General features: G+C 70.1%; 1 protein-coding gene across 1 annotated transcript in view; it reads right to left on the reverse strand.

Moving 5' to 3' along the window:
- Positions 1-781: 781 nt before the first annotated feature.
- Positions 782-12254, reverse strand: part of LOC112125143 (plectin-like) — a gene marked incomplete at its 3' end in the record, with an annotated part of 14362 nt that continues 2889 nt past the window's right edge. The window contains exons 4-11 of the mRNA XM_026647163.2: positions 10151-10228; positions 9685-9777; positions 7335-7501; positions 4529-4644; positions 4222-4328; positions 2799-2918; positions 1430-1525; positions 782-937 (exon numbers count right to left, since the gene is read on the reverse strand). Of these exons, the coding sequence (XP_026502948.2) occupies positions 782-937; positions 1430-1525; positions 2799-2918; positions 4222-4328; positions 4529-4644; positions 7335-7501; positions 9685-9777; positions 10151-10228 (933 nt within the window). The remainder of the gene's footprint in view (positions 938-1429; positions 1526-2798; positions 2919-4221; positions 4329-4528; positions 4645-7334; positions 7502-9684; positions 9778-10150; positions 10229-12254) is intronic.

Below are 12254 nucleotides of genomic sequence, written 5' to 3' on the forward strand. Positions count from 1 at the left end.
AGCCCAGCCCCACTTGTGCGCAACCCAGTCCTGGTGGCCAGGGCAACAACAGCCCCCCGGGACGCCACCCTTGCTCTGCCACATGCCTGTGGGAAAGGCCCAGCCCCCCCTTTCGTCCCTGCTGGAGCCTGCGAGCTCCGGGCGAGCCGGGAGCCCAGCAGCACTGCCAGGGGCCAGCCTGCGCTCGGCTCTGTTTGCTCGGCGGGCGGGTGGGGCTGGGCTGGGCTTCCTGAGGGGAGGCACCCGGTGGGCGGTGACTCACCCGCCGTATGGTTCCCATTAAGGGCTGCGAGGCCAGGGCGGGAACACCCCGGCCCTCAGCGTCCGCCAGCAGGAGCCTGGCCTGGCTCGCCAGGAGGGGAGAGCGCCAGCCCCAGGGGTGTCCTGAGCCGGCCAGCCCCCCACCACCCACCCCCTTCCCACCTCAGCCCCCCCGGTCTCCCTTAGCCAGCCCTTCTCCCCTGCCCCCAGCCCCTCCACTGCCAGCTGGCCCTTCCCCACCCCCCAGATCTCCCTCCCAGGCCCCCCAGCCCTGCCCCATGTTCCCTCCCAGCTCCCCCTCAGCCAGCCCTTTCCCACCCCACCAGCTCCCTACCCCCACTCCCAGCCCCATTTTCCCTCCCAGCCCCCTCGGCTCCTCCCCCAGCCCAGCCCTTCCGCACCCCACGTTCCCTACCAGCTCCTACGGCCCCTCTCAGTCAGCCCTTCTCCCCTGCCCATGGCCCCGCCGCTGCCAGCCAGCCCTTCCCCTTCCCCCACTCCCAGCCCAGCCCTGCCCCACCCCACGTTCCCTCCCCCTGAGCACTGACCTCTCGAACTCAGCGCGAAGCAGCTTCTCGCGCTCCAGAATGGCGACGTGCAGTTTGCCCCACTCCTTCTCCACGTCCAGGGGGTGGTAGCCGGGGGACACTTGCAGCTGCCCGGCCTGCACCGTGCCCTGCGCCGGCAAGAGGGGGTGTTACGCGGACCAGGAGAGCCCCCCTGAGGCAGGTCGAGGGGCCAGCTCCCGATCCACACAGAAATGGGGCCTTTGCAGCCACGGGGCCATGTGGGGACCAGCCTGCACCCGGCCCTGAGGGGTCCATGGGGCAGCGCAGGAGTGGGGGGGCACAAGCAGTGGGTGGCCCCGCTGGGGAGGGCTTTGCTCTGGGCACCCCGAGGGTCTGCAGGGGCTGGGGTCGGGCCTGGTAGGGAGCTGGGGATGCCGAGCTACAGGCCCCTTCCATGCACCCTGCTGGGCCTCACACAGCGTGAGGGAGTCACAGGACAGCTCCCTGGTCACATGCCCGCTTACAGCCGGGCGCAGCCCCTGGTGCTCGGGGATGAAGGGCTCGGCACAGCCCCCGGGGAGGGGAGGGGCGCAGCCCTGGCGGCTGTACGTATCAGGGGGCTCTCGCCCAGGGGGTCCCGAGGGCGTCACCTTGCTCACCTCCAGCGACTGGTAAATGACCCTGGAGCGGTTCTTGTCGGCCTCCTTGGCCGGGAGCTCGGTTTCCTTGAACTTCAGGAACTGGCGCCACAGGAGCTGGGGGGAGGCTGGGGTTAGGGCACGGGGGAGGCAGGGCAGGCCCCAGGGGCAGGAGAGGGGCCCCGTGTGGCCATGGCACCGGGCCCGCCTGTGACCAGCTGCCCGGGGACTCTGTGCCAGGCGCAGGGTCACCATCAGTAGGGCCCATGCCTGGCCAGGCTCTCCCTAGCCCACCGCGCAGGGCGTATTCTCACCAGCCCCCGCCCCCACCCCGAGGAGACGACATCCCCCCAGCCAGGGGTTGGGACCTGGAGCTGAGCCAGGCCTGGGGAGCTGGCCCCACGCATGGCCCCGCCCCAGGGCGGCCAGAGCCCACAGGATGGAAGAGGGCCGGGCGGGAGGGTTCTTCTTCGCCGCTGTTGACTCACGAGGGGCTGATATGGAAGGAATGAGTCAGACGCCCTCCCCCTGCCTGGGGGGCGCCCGGCCCCCCCCCCCCCCCCCCCCCCCCCCCGTGTGCTGCCCCACTCCTCCGGCTCGCCTGCCTTCTCCCTCCCGCCCTGGGGCAGGAGCTGAGCCCTGCCAGGCCCCTCCAAGGCAGCCTGGCCCTCACGGGGCTGGCTGCTCCCTATGCTGGGCTCAGACCCCCCGGGTGAGGGCAGCTGCCAGGAGCCAAACGCCAGCTCCTCAGGGAACAGCTGCCAGCGCAGAGAGGGACTGGGCACCCCAGGGGCCTGATGCAAGGTCCCCTACGGCCCCAGGGAACCACAGACCCTGCCTCCCCCTCACTGCCAACGGGAACCACCCACTCCCCAGGGAGCGCTGGGGGCCCCTCCTTCTGGGGGCGGGGCCTGGGCACCCGGGCACCCTGCCCAGCCAGATCCCTCCTGGGAGGCACCTGCAGAGCTCCCCCACCCAGCACTGGGGCCTTTCATCCCCTGCCAGCAGCAGCTGCGTCAGGACATGACGAGACGGGAGCCATGATACAGAACACGTGGCTCGGAGACCACGGCCCCCCCCCCAGCCCACGCGCTGAGCGCCCCCCCCCCCCCCCCAGATCGCATCCCCCCCCCCACCACCACCGGGACGGGCACTCCAGCATGGCCAGGTACTGCCTGTGCTGCTCCCTCTCCATGCCCGGGCCTGGGAGACGGGCAGCAGCAGAAGAGGCCACGTGAGCTGCTCCTGCCCCAGCGGGAACCAGGGGGGCCCCAAAGGGCACCTGTAGCGATGGAGCTCAGACGGCTCAGGGGCTGGGGAGCTGGGGGCTGACGAGAGGTCCCCAGAGCCCCGTCCCCGGGAATCACCCCTGCGTGGCCGGGCCCCTCACCTCGATCTCCTCGTAGCTGCCCGGCACCTTGCGCTCCTCGAAGATGACGGTGTGATTGCGAATCCACTGCAGCAGTGCCGTCACCACCTCGCGATACTCCTGCCACCGCAGCTGCAGCTCCTAGGGGACAGGCGAAAGCATGGCCCCGGGTCCCCGCAGCCACCGGGCTGGGCGGTCCCCGGGAGGTCCCAGAGACAGCACAGAAACGGATGGGTGGGATTCGGGGCCTCCCTGGGACCATCTCAGCTGGAATCACCCTTGGATGGGAACCGCAGTGACTGGCCCATCACCCCACCGCCGGAATGACCCCGTGTGTGCCTCAGTTTCCCCTACATGCTGCACTGTTACCCTGTGGGGAAGGGGGAAGGACTGTTTGCTCTTAGGGCAGGCTAAGAGACCTGGCTATGAATGTTGCTGGGCTGTCTGAGCCGGGATGGGCCACCGGAAAGGACTGGCCCAGCTGACCCCGTATCAATGGAGGACCCGAGAAGACAATGGCAAAGCCAATCACCGGGACGCTGACCCCTGGCACCCAAGGTGGGGGGGAGGGGGAGGGGTTTCCCCACCTCTGCAGGGAGGCTGAGCAAAGACCCCCCAGCTCGAGAACAAAGGACTGTGAGGAGTGAGGTGGGGGGGAGGTGCTGGCTGCTGGAAGGAGCCTGGCCTCTCCCCTGGGAACTGCCCAAGGAGGTCGGACGGACAGACAGACAGAGCTGGAACAACGGGGCTCCCAGCTGGGCTGTGGGCTCTGGGCTGACCCCACCGGTCTGGGCTTTAACCCACGTTTCCCTGGGCTCCCCTGAGCACTTCCCGTGCCGTGAGCAGCTAGCTAACAACCCGGCTGTGACAGCGCGGAGTGTCCCTGGGAACGCTGGGCGAGGGGCACTAGCCCCTGCTGCGTGGCCGGGTCTCCCCCGGGGTCTGGCTCGGTTGGACTCGCTGGGCAGAGCTGAGGGGGTGGGGCAGGAGGGCTGGAACCCCCAGGGGTCAGGCTGAGCAGGGAGAGAGGCCCCCGGGGGTCTGGCTCACTGAAGGGCTCCTCCCAGACTGCTCTCAAGCTGGGGCCTAGCGCTGATCCTGGGGCTCCGTGACACAGGGGCCCCCCCACCCTTCTGCAGGGAAGCGCGGCTGAGCTGGAGACCAAAAGCGGCGGCGTCAGGGGATGGGCAAGGGACTGGGGGGAGCTCTATGCTTAGCCCGCCTCTCTGGCACCAGCCCACAGCCTCAGGCACCATCATGTTCCCTGGGGTCTCTGCAGATCGCCCGGGCCCCGCTGCAGGGAGCGTGGAGAGAGGGATCGCCGGCGTCTCACAGCCTGTCCCTGTGCACAGCGGGGTTCCCGGACCCCGACAGGCTGCGCACAGGCCAGCCCCAGAGACGCCGCAGCCCCGAAGCCCCCTGGCCTCCACAGCCCCATACTCACATTGGCCTTGAGGCCGACTGACACGTCAGGCACGCGGGGCATGACGTCGTACAGCGATGAGACGTAGGTGATGATGGACTTCTCGTCCGGCTGGGGCACGTCCACATCTGGGGGGAGGGGCAGAGCGTGAGCGGCTGTGGGGGGAGCCCCAGCCCAGGGGTCTCCACCTGCAGGGGGCTGCCCCCCGTGCTCATGGGATGCACCCCCAGGTCGAGGGGCTGCTGCACCCAAGGGCTCCCTGCAGGGAGCAGAGCCATCGGGTGGCTGCCCCATGCCAGGGAGGGGCCGTGTGCGAGGCACCTCGTACCTTCAGGGTCCAGCAGGCGCGTCACCCCCAAGTCCCGCTCGGCCACGGTGAAGGCCTGGTCCAGGTTCTCCAGGTTGGTCTGGCGATACACCTTGTTCATGTCGATGAGCATGGGCCTGCATCAGAGACGGAGCGTGTGAGGGGCCAGGGGCCGGGCATCCCCACAACTGCGAACCCCAAGCCCAGCTTGGAGCCTACTCTGGGGCCCCATCGACTGAGCTCCCCCCTCCCCCCCGCATGCCATGCCAGGGCTGCGGCAGCTGGGACGCCTGGGGGCACCGTCTGGTGGGAGCTGCGGCCTGGGCCAGGTCTGTGCCCACAGAGAGCGCATCACCAGCGTCCCCCGCTGCCGGGGCTAGGAGAACCCTGTGGGCAGCACCCCTCGCGGGCAGGCGGGCGAGCCGCGGCACCGGGACCCCTTGCAGGCGGGCGAGCCGCGGCACTTAACCCTTGCACTCCTGAGGGAAACACGAGACACTCACTCACACCACGTGAGGGGCTGGCAGCCCCTGAGCCCCTCCCCCTCTCCCCCCCCGCAGGGTGTCGGCTGTGGGGCCGGGAGAGCTCCGACCAGCCCCCTGGGCTCAGCACAGCAGCTCCCCGCAGTCCCGACGCTCCGGGGCAGAGTGCGCTGCCCCTCTCCCTGCCCGGCCGTCAGGCTGGCTCCTGTACAACAGTACAACAGCTGTGCCCGTGGGTCATTCTCCCCCAGCCCTGCCACAGACACTGAGCCCCTCACAGCAACGGGGCAGCTCCCCCGGCTCCGGGGCTTGGCGGCCCCATCAGGAGCCACAGCCCGGCAGGGAGCAGGAGCCAAGTAACGCTGCCCCGAGCCGGCAGATCTGCTCCAGCTCTGCAGATCCAACTACCCCCACCCCACTGCCGCTGCGCCAGACGGCCTGGGGCCCTGCTCAGGCGGGGCCCGGCCCAGGTTTCTGTAAATGCGGGTCTTTAACTGAATTATGCACCCGGGGGGTGAGCTGAAGCAGAACAAGCTTTGCCCGTCCCCCCACCAGATCAGCTGCAGCCCCCCAGCCAGTGCAGCCTGGGGGGAGGGGGCAGCCGCGGCCAGTCAAGGCTTTGCCCTGGCTCCCCTAGCACCCCATCTTCGCAGCAGCGATGCCCCGGCTGGCGCGGTGCCTACAGTTCCTCGAGGCGCAGGGTGGAGTGGAGGGAGTACAGCGAGCTGCTGACGTTGGAGGTCTCCAGCGCAGCGGGGTCGGCGATCTCCTCGCACACCATCACCACCTGCTCCTCTGCCCCCGCCCGGGACCCCGCTGAGCCGCCCAGTGCCCGGCGCTGCAGCTTCTTCTTCGCCCGCTGGCGCGAGCTCCTCTCCATGCCGGGGCCCGAGCCTTCCTCTGCTCGCTGCGCTGGGAGCCGGGACCCGCTGGCTGATCCACCCGCCCTGGCGCTGGGAGCCGGGACCCGCTGGCTGATCCGCCCGCCCTGGCGCTGCGCTGTCGGAGAGCCGCTGGCTGAGTCGCCCTGGCCTGGCACTGCGCTGGGAGCTGGGACCCGCTGGCTGATCCGCCCGCCCTGGCGCTGCGCTGGGAGCCGGGACCCGCTGGCTGATCCACCCGCCCTGGCACTGGGGAGCCGGGACCCGCTGGCTGATCCACCCGCCCTGGCGCTGGAAGCCGGGACCCGCTGGCTGATCCGCCCGCCCTGGCGCTGCGCTGGGAGCCGGGAGCCGCTGGCTGATCCGCCCGCCCTGGCGCTGCGCTGTCGGGGGCTGCCCTCTCCCCACAGAGTGGCGGCTGTGCTGTGCTGCACTGCCAGCCCCGCGTTCTCCCCCTGCCTCTCCCAGGGCGGGGCGGCTCCTGCACATACTTGTTACACTTACAGAGGGAAGCGGGAGCTGACGTAGCCTCCAGCAGCCCCCCCTCCCCGCCCCGCCCCGGCTCCCAGCCTGGTGCCCTGCAGACCCCCCAGCCGAGGGCAGCGCTGTGTGCTGGGGATGGGCAGCTCCAGGCAGGCGACGCATACGGGGGTCAGAGGGGGTCCGCCTGCCTGGCCCAGCTCCCAGTGACGCTGGCACAAGCTGATGGGCTGGAACTCGTCTGGGCATTTTGCATTTAACGCAGTCCCCAAGCGCCAGGCCCGGCTGCGGGGGGCTCCAAGGGCAGGCAAGTGAGATGGGCCCGATCCTGCTGAGACGGGCCCGATGTGATCTGCCTGCACGCGCTGCCCCTACTCTGCTTGGAGAACCCCCCTCCTGGACCTGCCCGGCCCACTGCTCCCAGCACTGCGCTGGGACCCCCCGTGGGGACTGCAGGGCGGCTCGGGGACCCCGGCAGCAGCTGCGGCGTATCCGCTGGAGTCACTCGCCTGGGGAGCCCCGGTGGCTCGGAGAGGGGCTAGCTGGGGGGGCTGCGCCGGCCCCCAGGAGTCTGGGACGGGAAAACAGTTCCCGGCTCCGGGGCTGGCACAGGGCGCGGCCCAGCTCCACCCCTCTGAACTATCCAGCTCACTGTCCCGACACGCTCCCGCAGAACTGGCTGCCTGGGGCAGCAGGCGCCTGCCAGAGCCGAGCAGGGGCAGGGCACCCTCGCCGCCCTGTCCCGCAGAGCCTCTGCCAGCGCGGGGAGGCAGCCCCAGCCAAGGGGGGTTGGGCCCAGACCACACAGAGCAGCCGCTGCCCCCCAGCCCCAGAGCGAGGGAGCCCAGCACCCCTGGACTGGCAGAGCTGCGTGTGGGGCAGCCCCTGGGCACACACTTACCAGCCAGCGAGTGAGAGTCCCTGCTCCCCCCTCCAGCCCCAACCCCCAGTGCAGGCCGTGCCCAGCCCCTGCCCATCTCTCACTTGTGATGGTGGATGATGGCGTTAAAGAGACGCCCGTCCCGCCAGCTGGTGGTGAAGTTGTCACAGCGCAGGCCCTGGTAGCCCTCCACCATGCGCTGTGACCACAGCAGCAGCTTCTCCTTGGCCGTCATGTCCTCGGACTGCCCGGTCACCTGGATGTCCGAGATCTGGAAGGGACGGGAGCACGTCAGCCAGCCACCCTGGCCCTGCGGAGCCCCTACCCAGTGCCCCACTGGGGCCTCCTCCTCCCCCCAGCCCAAGGACATCCTGGGACGAAGTGGGAATGTTCTTAATGTTTTCTCTGAATACTGTGTCTGCCTCAGTTTCCCTTCTGTGTTACTCAAGTCTCTGGGTGGTGGGAAAAGGGTGTGAGACCCGGAGAGGGCAGGCGTGACTGGGACTGGCTGCAGAGAACAGCCGACACCCTGTATCCTGGCAACTGACGGCTGGTCCCAGTCCACTGCAAGGACCAGCCAGAGGTGTTGGTGCAGAGCAGGTGACCTGCTGGCCTGGGAAAGAGACAAAGGAGGGAGGAGGGGCAGTGGGGCTGAAGGAGGCCAGGCAGCTGGGAGGAGTCGGTCTCCGATTTCTGTGCTAACAAGCTCTGTCCTACGCTGTGTTCCTGTCGACTAATAACCCTTCTGAGAGTCACGGCTGTCTGTGGAGTGGGGGGCAGGGCCCTTTGGGGGTGCACAAGGCTTCCCCGGGGGTCCCACCCAGGGGGACTCGCCGCAGGGAGCTCACAGGGGGCTGAACGCTCTGAGGTCAGACCCAGGAAGCACCGAAGCCGAGCAGGCTCCTTGCCCTGGCGTAAGGGAGCCCTGCGGGAGTCACTGCACCAGAGTCCTGCCTGGCTTCGCTCAGGGGGGTTCCCGAGCAGCCTGGGACTCCGTGACGCCCCCACCCCAGGACGCAGCAGCCTCCTTCCTGTTTCACTTGGGACCGCAGCCCATGGGGGGGGTTAGAGGCTCCAGTCGCTGGCGCTCACCACAAGCGCCCACGCTGGGCACAAACTCCCAACCCCGGCGGAAATGGCGCCTGAACCGCAGCCCGAGAGAGCACGGCTCCGCACGCACCCCCGCTGCAGGGGGGCTCGCTGGCCCCCAGCCAGGGACACGTCTGCTGCACACGCCCCCCCCGACAGAGGCTGCAGGCTGGGCCGCGACAGTGGGCAAGACGGAAGCACCTGCTCCGCCAGCTGCCTGGCATCTCTCCACGCCCGGTGCTCTCCCCAGAGCACACGGCAGGTCCTGATGCCCTGGGCACTCCCTGGCCAGCTCGCCCCGGCTGCTCCCTCACTGCTGCAGCACGGATTCTGCCCCGGGCACTGCCCGGGCCCCAGCCTGGTCCCGTTCTCCTGCTCCGGGCAGGGAAAGGAGCCCACGGGCAGCCTCCTGGAACGCCAGGACTCCTGGGTTCAGAGCCCTTTGGTTGGGCTCTGCATGCTGAGCCGCCCCCCTCCCCAGTGCAGCCTGTGGGGCAGGCGGGCCCTGCCCCACCCCATTCCCAGCCCTGGGGGCTGCGCTCTACTGGGACTATGAGAAGAGGAGCTGCAGAGCCTGGCCAGGAAGAGCAGCGAGTGAGCGAGGCCCAGCTCCAGGCCAGGCAGGACAGGGCTCCCCAGCAGGAGGGGACCCGCGTGCAATGGAGCAGGGTGGCCATGCCAGGAACCCTGTGCCCGGTGGCTGGGGGCAGCTCCACTGGTTCCTGCCGTTCCCAGGTGGTCGGTGAGAACCGGGCAGCTCCAGCACCGTTGGGGACAGGAAACGACTGTGGCTAGCTCGCGGCTGCCAGCCAGGGCCCGTGAGTCTGAGTCACCGTGGCTGCCAGGCTCCGCCTTGGGGCTAAGCCGCGCTTCGGCAGCCTGGCCCAGGGAGCAGGTGACTCAGCCTCCAAAACGCTGCCCCTGCGGCTGCAGCGTTCCCGCCCCGGCAGCTCCCGCCCCCGCCGTGCCAGGGCTGGCAGAGCCCAGCATTCCCCGCAGGGCCACACCCCAGCTACAGGGCGCCTGGCTCCAAGAGCGTGCCGGGCCGGGGGAGGGAGAAGCAGGGAGCCCCGGGGTCTCGCCCCACTCCAGAGCAGCTCCCCCCTCAGCCCTGCCCACAGCACTCCCGCAGGGCCTACCGGAGCAGCCCCCTGCTTGCCAGCTCTGGAAAAGGGAGCTGGGCCCCAGGGCAGCCAGTGAACGAGAGAGAGCGACCAGCCCTGGCCTTTCCCAGCAGGGGGTGCTGTGGGGAGCTGTGGGGGGGCAGGGCGCTGGCGGCGGGGGAGCTCCCAGCAGGGGGCGCTGGGGGGGGGCGGCGCTGGTGGGGGGGGGGCAGGCGCATGGGGCAGGTGGAGCCAGGCTCACCTGGAAGTGGAGGATGATGGTCCAGATGAGGCCCAGCGTGAGCTTGGGGTTGCCGTCGGCGATGTCATCGTTGCGGATGTTCACCAGCTTCACCTGCCGACAGCGAGAGCCGCAGTTACACCAGGGGGTCCGACGGGCTCCTCAGGCAGCAGGCCTGGGGCCTGCCCCTTCCCCACGCCCTAGGGAGACCCCCCCAACCCAGCAGGGGCAGAGCCTGTCCTTCCCCCGCCCCTAGGGAAACCCCTTCCCCAGCTCAGTCCCTCCCCTGCTCTCCGGCCTGGCCTGCCCCCCACATACACACGCAGCTCACCCGCCCCCCACATACACACGCAGCTCACCCGCCCCCCACACACACACGCAGCTCACCCGCCCCCCACACACACATGCAGCTCACCTGCCTTCCCACACACACATCCGCTCCCCTGCCCACCCCCACAGCTCACCTGCCCCCCCCGACGCAGCTCACCTGCCGGTGTTTCAGGTAATCCAGGGCAATCTGCACATTCTGCAGTTTATGGAAGCGCATTCGCCCCTTCTCGCGGGGCTGCAGAGACAGAAGGAGCAGGGGGGTGAGTGGCCGAGCCGGGGCGCCAGGGCCCCCCCAGTGCCCTGAGCACCCCTCCCCCCACGCAGGGCAGCGCCAGGGCTCCGAGGAGAGGTCAGAGCAAGAGGAACCCAACACCTGGTGCCCCCAATCAGTAGTGCCAGGCCCCCTCCCCCAGGGTGGGGCAGGGAGCTGAGTGGCCCCCGGCCAGGCCTAGCTAGCCCTGACTGGCCCCTCTCCCAGGCGCCCGTTCCATTGCCCCATTTCCCAGCAGTCACCCCGAGGGACCGCAGCGGGAGCAGGCTCAGCCCCTCTCCCCGCACTACCCCCCAGCCCGAGCGGGCCCTGCCCTTCGACTGCTGGGCCTTGGGAGCCCATTGCCAGCGGGGAAGCTGGGGCCCCGCTCTCCGGGGTCAGAGAAGAATCGCACCCAGGGATCCCTGGCTGCCCCGGCCCCGAGGCTGCAGAGGGGGGGTGCCGCGGCCGAGGCGCTCAGGACGGGACCAGGGCTCACGGCGCAGGCAGGGTTAGCACAGGGCTTGCAAACCATGCGGACAGAGGACAGCGACTGGAGAAGAAGGGCTGCTGGCTTCGGCGCCCCCGGCAGGGGGGAACCAGGCTGGTGCACAGGGCCAGGGTCCTACCAGGCCACAGAGCCAACTGCCCCCAGCTCAACCCGCCCGGGCACCACCTCTCCAGGTGCCCTGGTAGCAGCGCTCCGAGGGCAGTGCCCAGGAGAGGGGGCACAGCCCAGCCGGACTGCCTGGCAGGGACCCCGCTTCGCTAGCTGTCTCTGGAACAGCAGGCCAGAGCTGTGGGGCGTGGAGCCTGAAGGAAGGGGCAGCGCAGGGGGTGTGGGGCTGGGCCCGGAAATCCTCGGCCACTAGCTGCTCCCGTGGGGCACTGGGAGGAAATGTGCCGAACGAAACAATAGCGAGGAAAGTGCTGAGCACGGCTGGGCTGCTGCTCCTAGCTTCCTCCAGGGCACTTGGATACAGCCGGCCAGCCCTGCCCCACGGCCAGCACCCTCCAGCGCCAGGGCAGGCCAGGGCCCAGCTCTGCCTTCCTGCGCCCTCCCCACACGGCCTGGGGGCAGCGAGAGCTCCGGAGCCCTAGATGGCACCCCCTGGAAACACAGCCCCCTGTGGGGTGAGTACAGCAGTGGTGTCATGCCACACACAGCACGTGGCGCTCACTGAGCCTGCAAGGGGCGCCGAGGACAGCGCAAGGGATGTGGGCGTAAACCTCCTGCCCTGCAGAAAGGGACCTGGCGCTCGCACGGCCAAGAGGGACCAGGACCTCCGTGTCAGACCACGCACGACTGCTGGGGCACTGCAGTCACGCCAACAGAGGGGAGAGCCCCCCGCCCACAAGCACCAAGCTGGGACACTGGGGCCTGCACGGCCTGCTGGGGAGAGCGCCCCCTGCTGAGCCCCGCCCCATCCCTGCAGCACAGCGCCCCCTAGCGCTGCCGTGGGGCCAGCCCCGCCTGCCAGGGGAGAGCGCCCCCTGCTGCCCCCACCCTGTCCCTGCAGCACAGCGCCCCCTAGCGCTGCCGTGGGGCCAGCCCTGCCTGCTGGGGAGAGCGCCCCCTGCTGAGCCCCGCCCCGTCCCTGCAGCACAGCGCCCCCTAGCGCTGCCGTGGGGCCAGCCCTGCCTGCTGGGGAGAGCGCCCCCTGCTGAGCCCCGCCCCGTCCCTGCAGCACAGCGCCCCCTAGTGCTGCCGTGGGGCCAGCCCTACCTGCTGGGGAGAGCGCCCCCTGCTGAGCCCCCCGCCCCGCTCCCTGCCCCACAGCGCCCTAGCACCACCCTAGAGCCAGCCCTGCCTGCTGCCCCCACCCCGTCCCTGCAGCACAGTGCCCCCTAGCGCTGCCATGGGGCCAGCCCTGCCTCCTGGGGCGAGCGCCCCCTGCTGAGCCCCGCCCCGTCCCTGCAGCACAGTGCCCCCTAGTGCTGCCGTGGGGCCAGCCCTACCTGCTGGGGAGAGCGCCCCCTGCTGAGCCCCCCGCCCCGCTCCCTGCCCCAC

The sequence above is a fragment of the Terrapene carolina genome, unplaced genomic scaffold (genome assembly GCF_002925995.2).
Source record: "Terrapene carolina triunguis isolate 2854851 unplaced genomic scaffold, T_m_triunguis-2.0 Scaffold51394, whole genome shotgun sequence".
In the NCBI taxonomy this organism is placed as follows: Eukaryota; Metazoa; Chordata; order Testudines; family Emydidae; genus Terrapene; species Terrapene triunguis.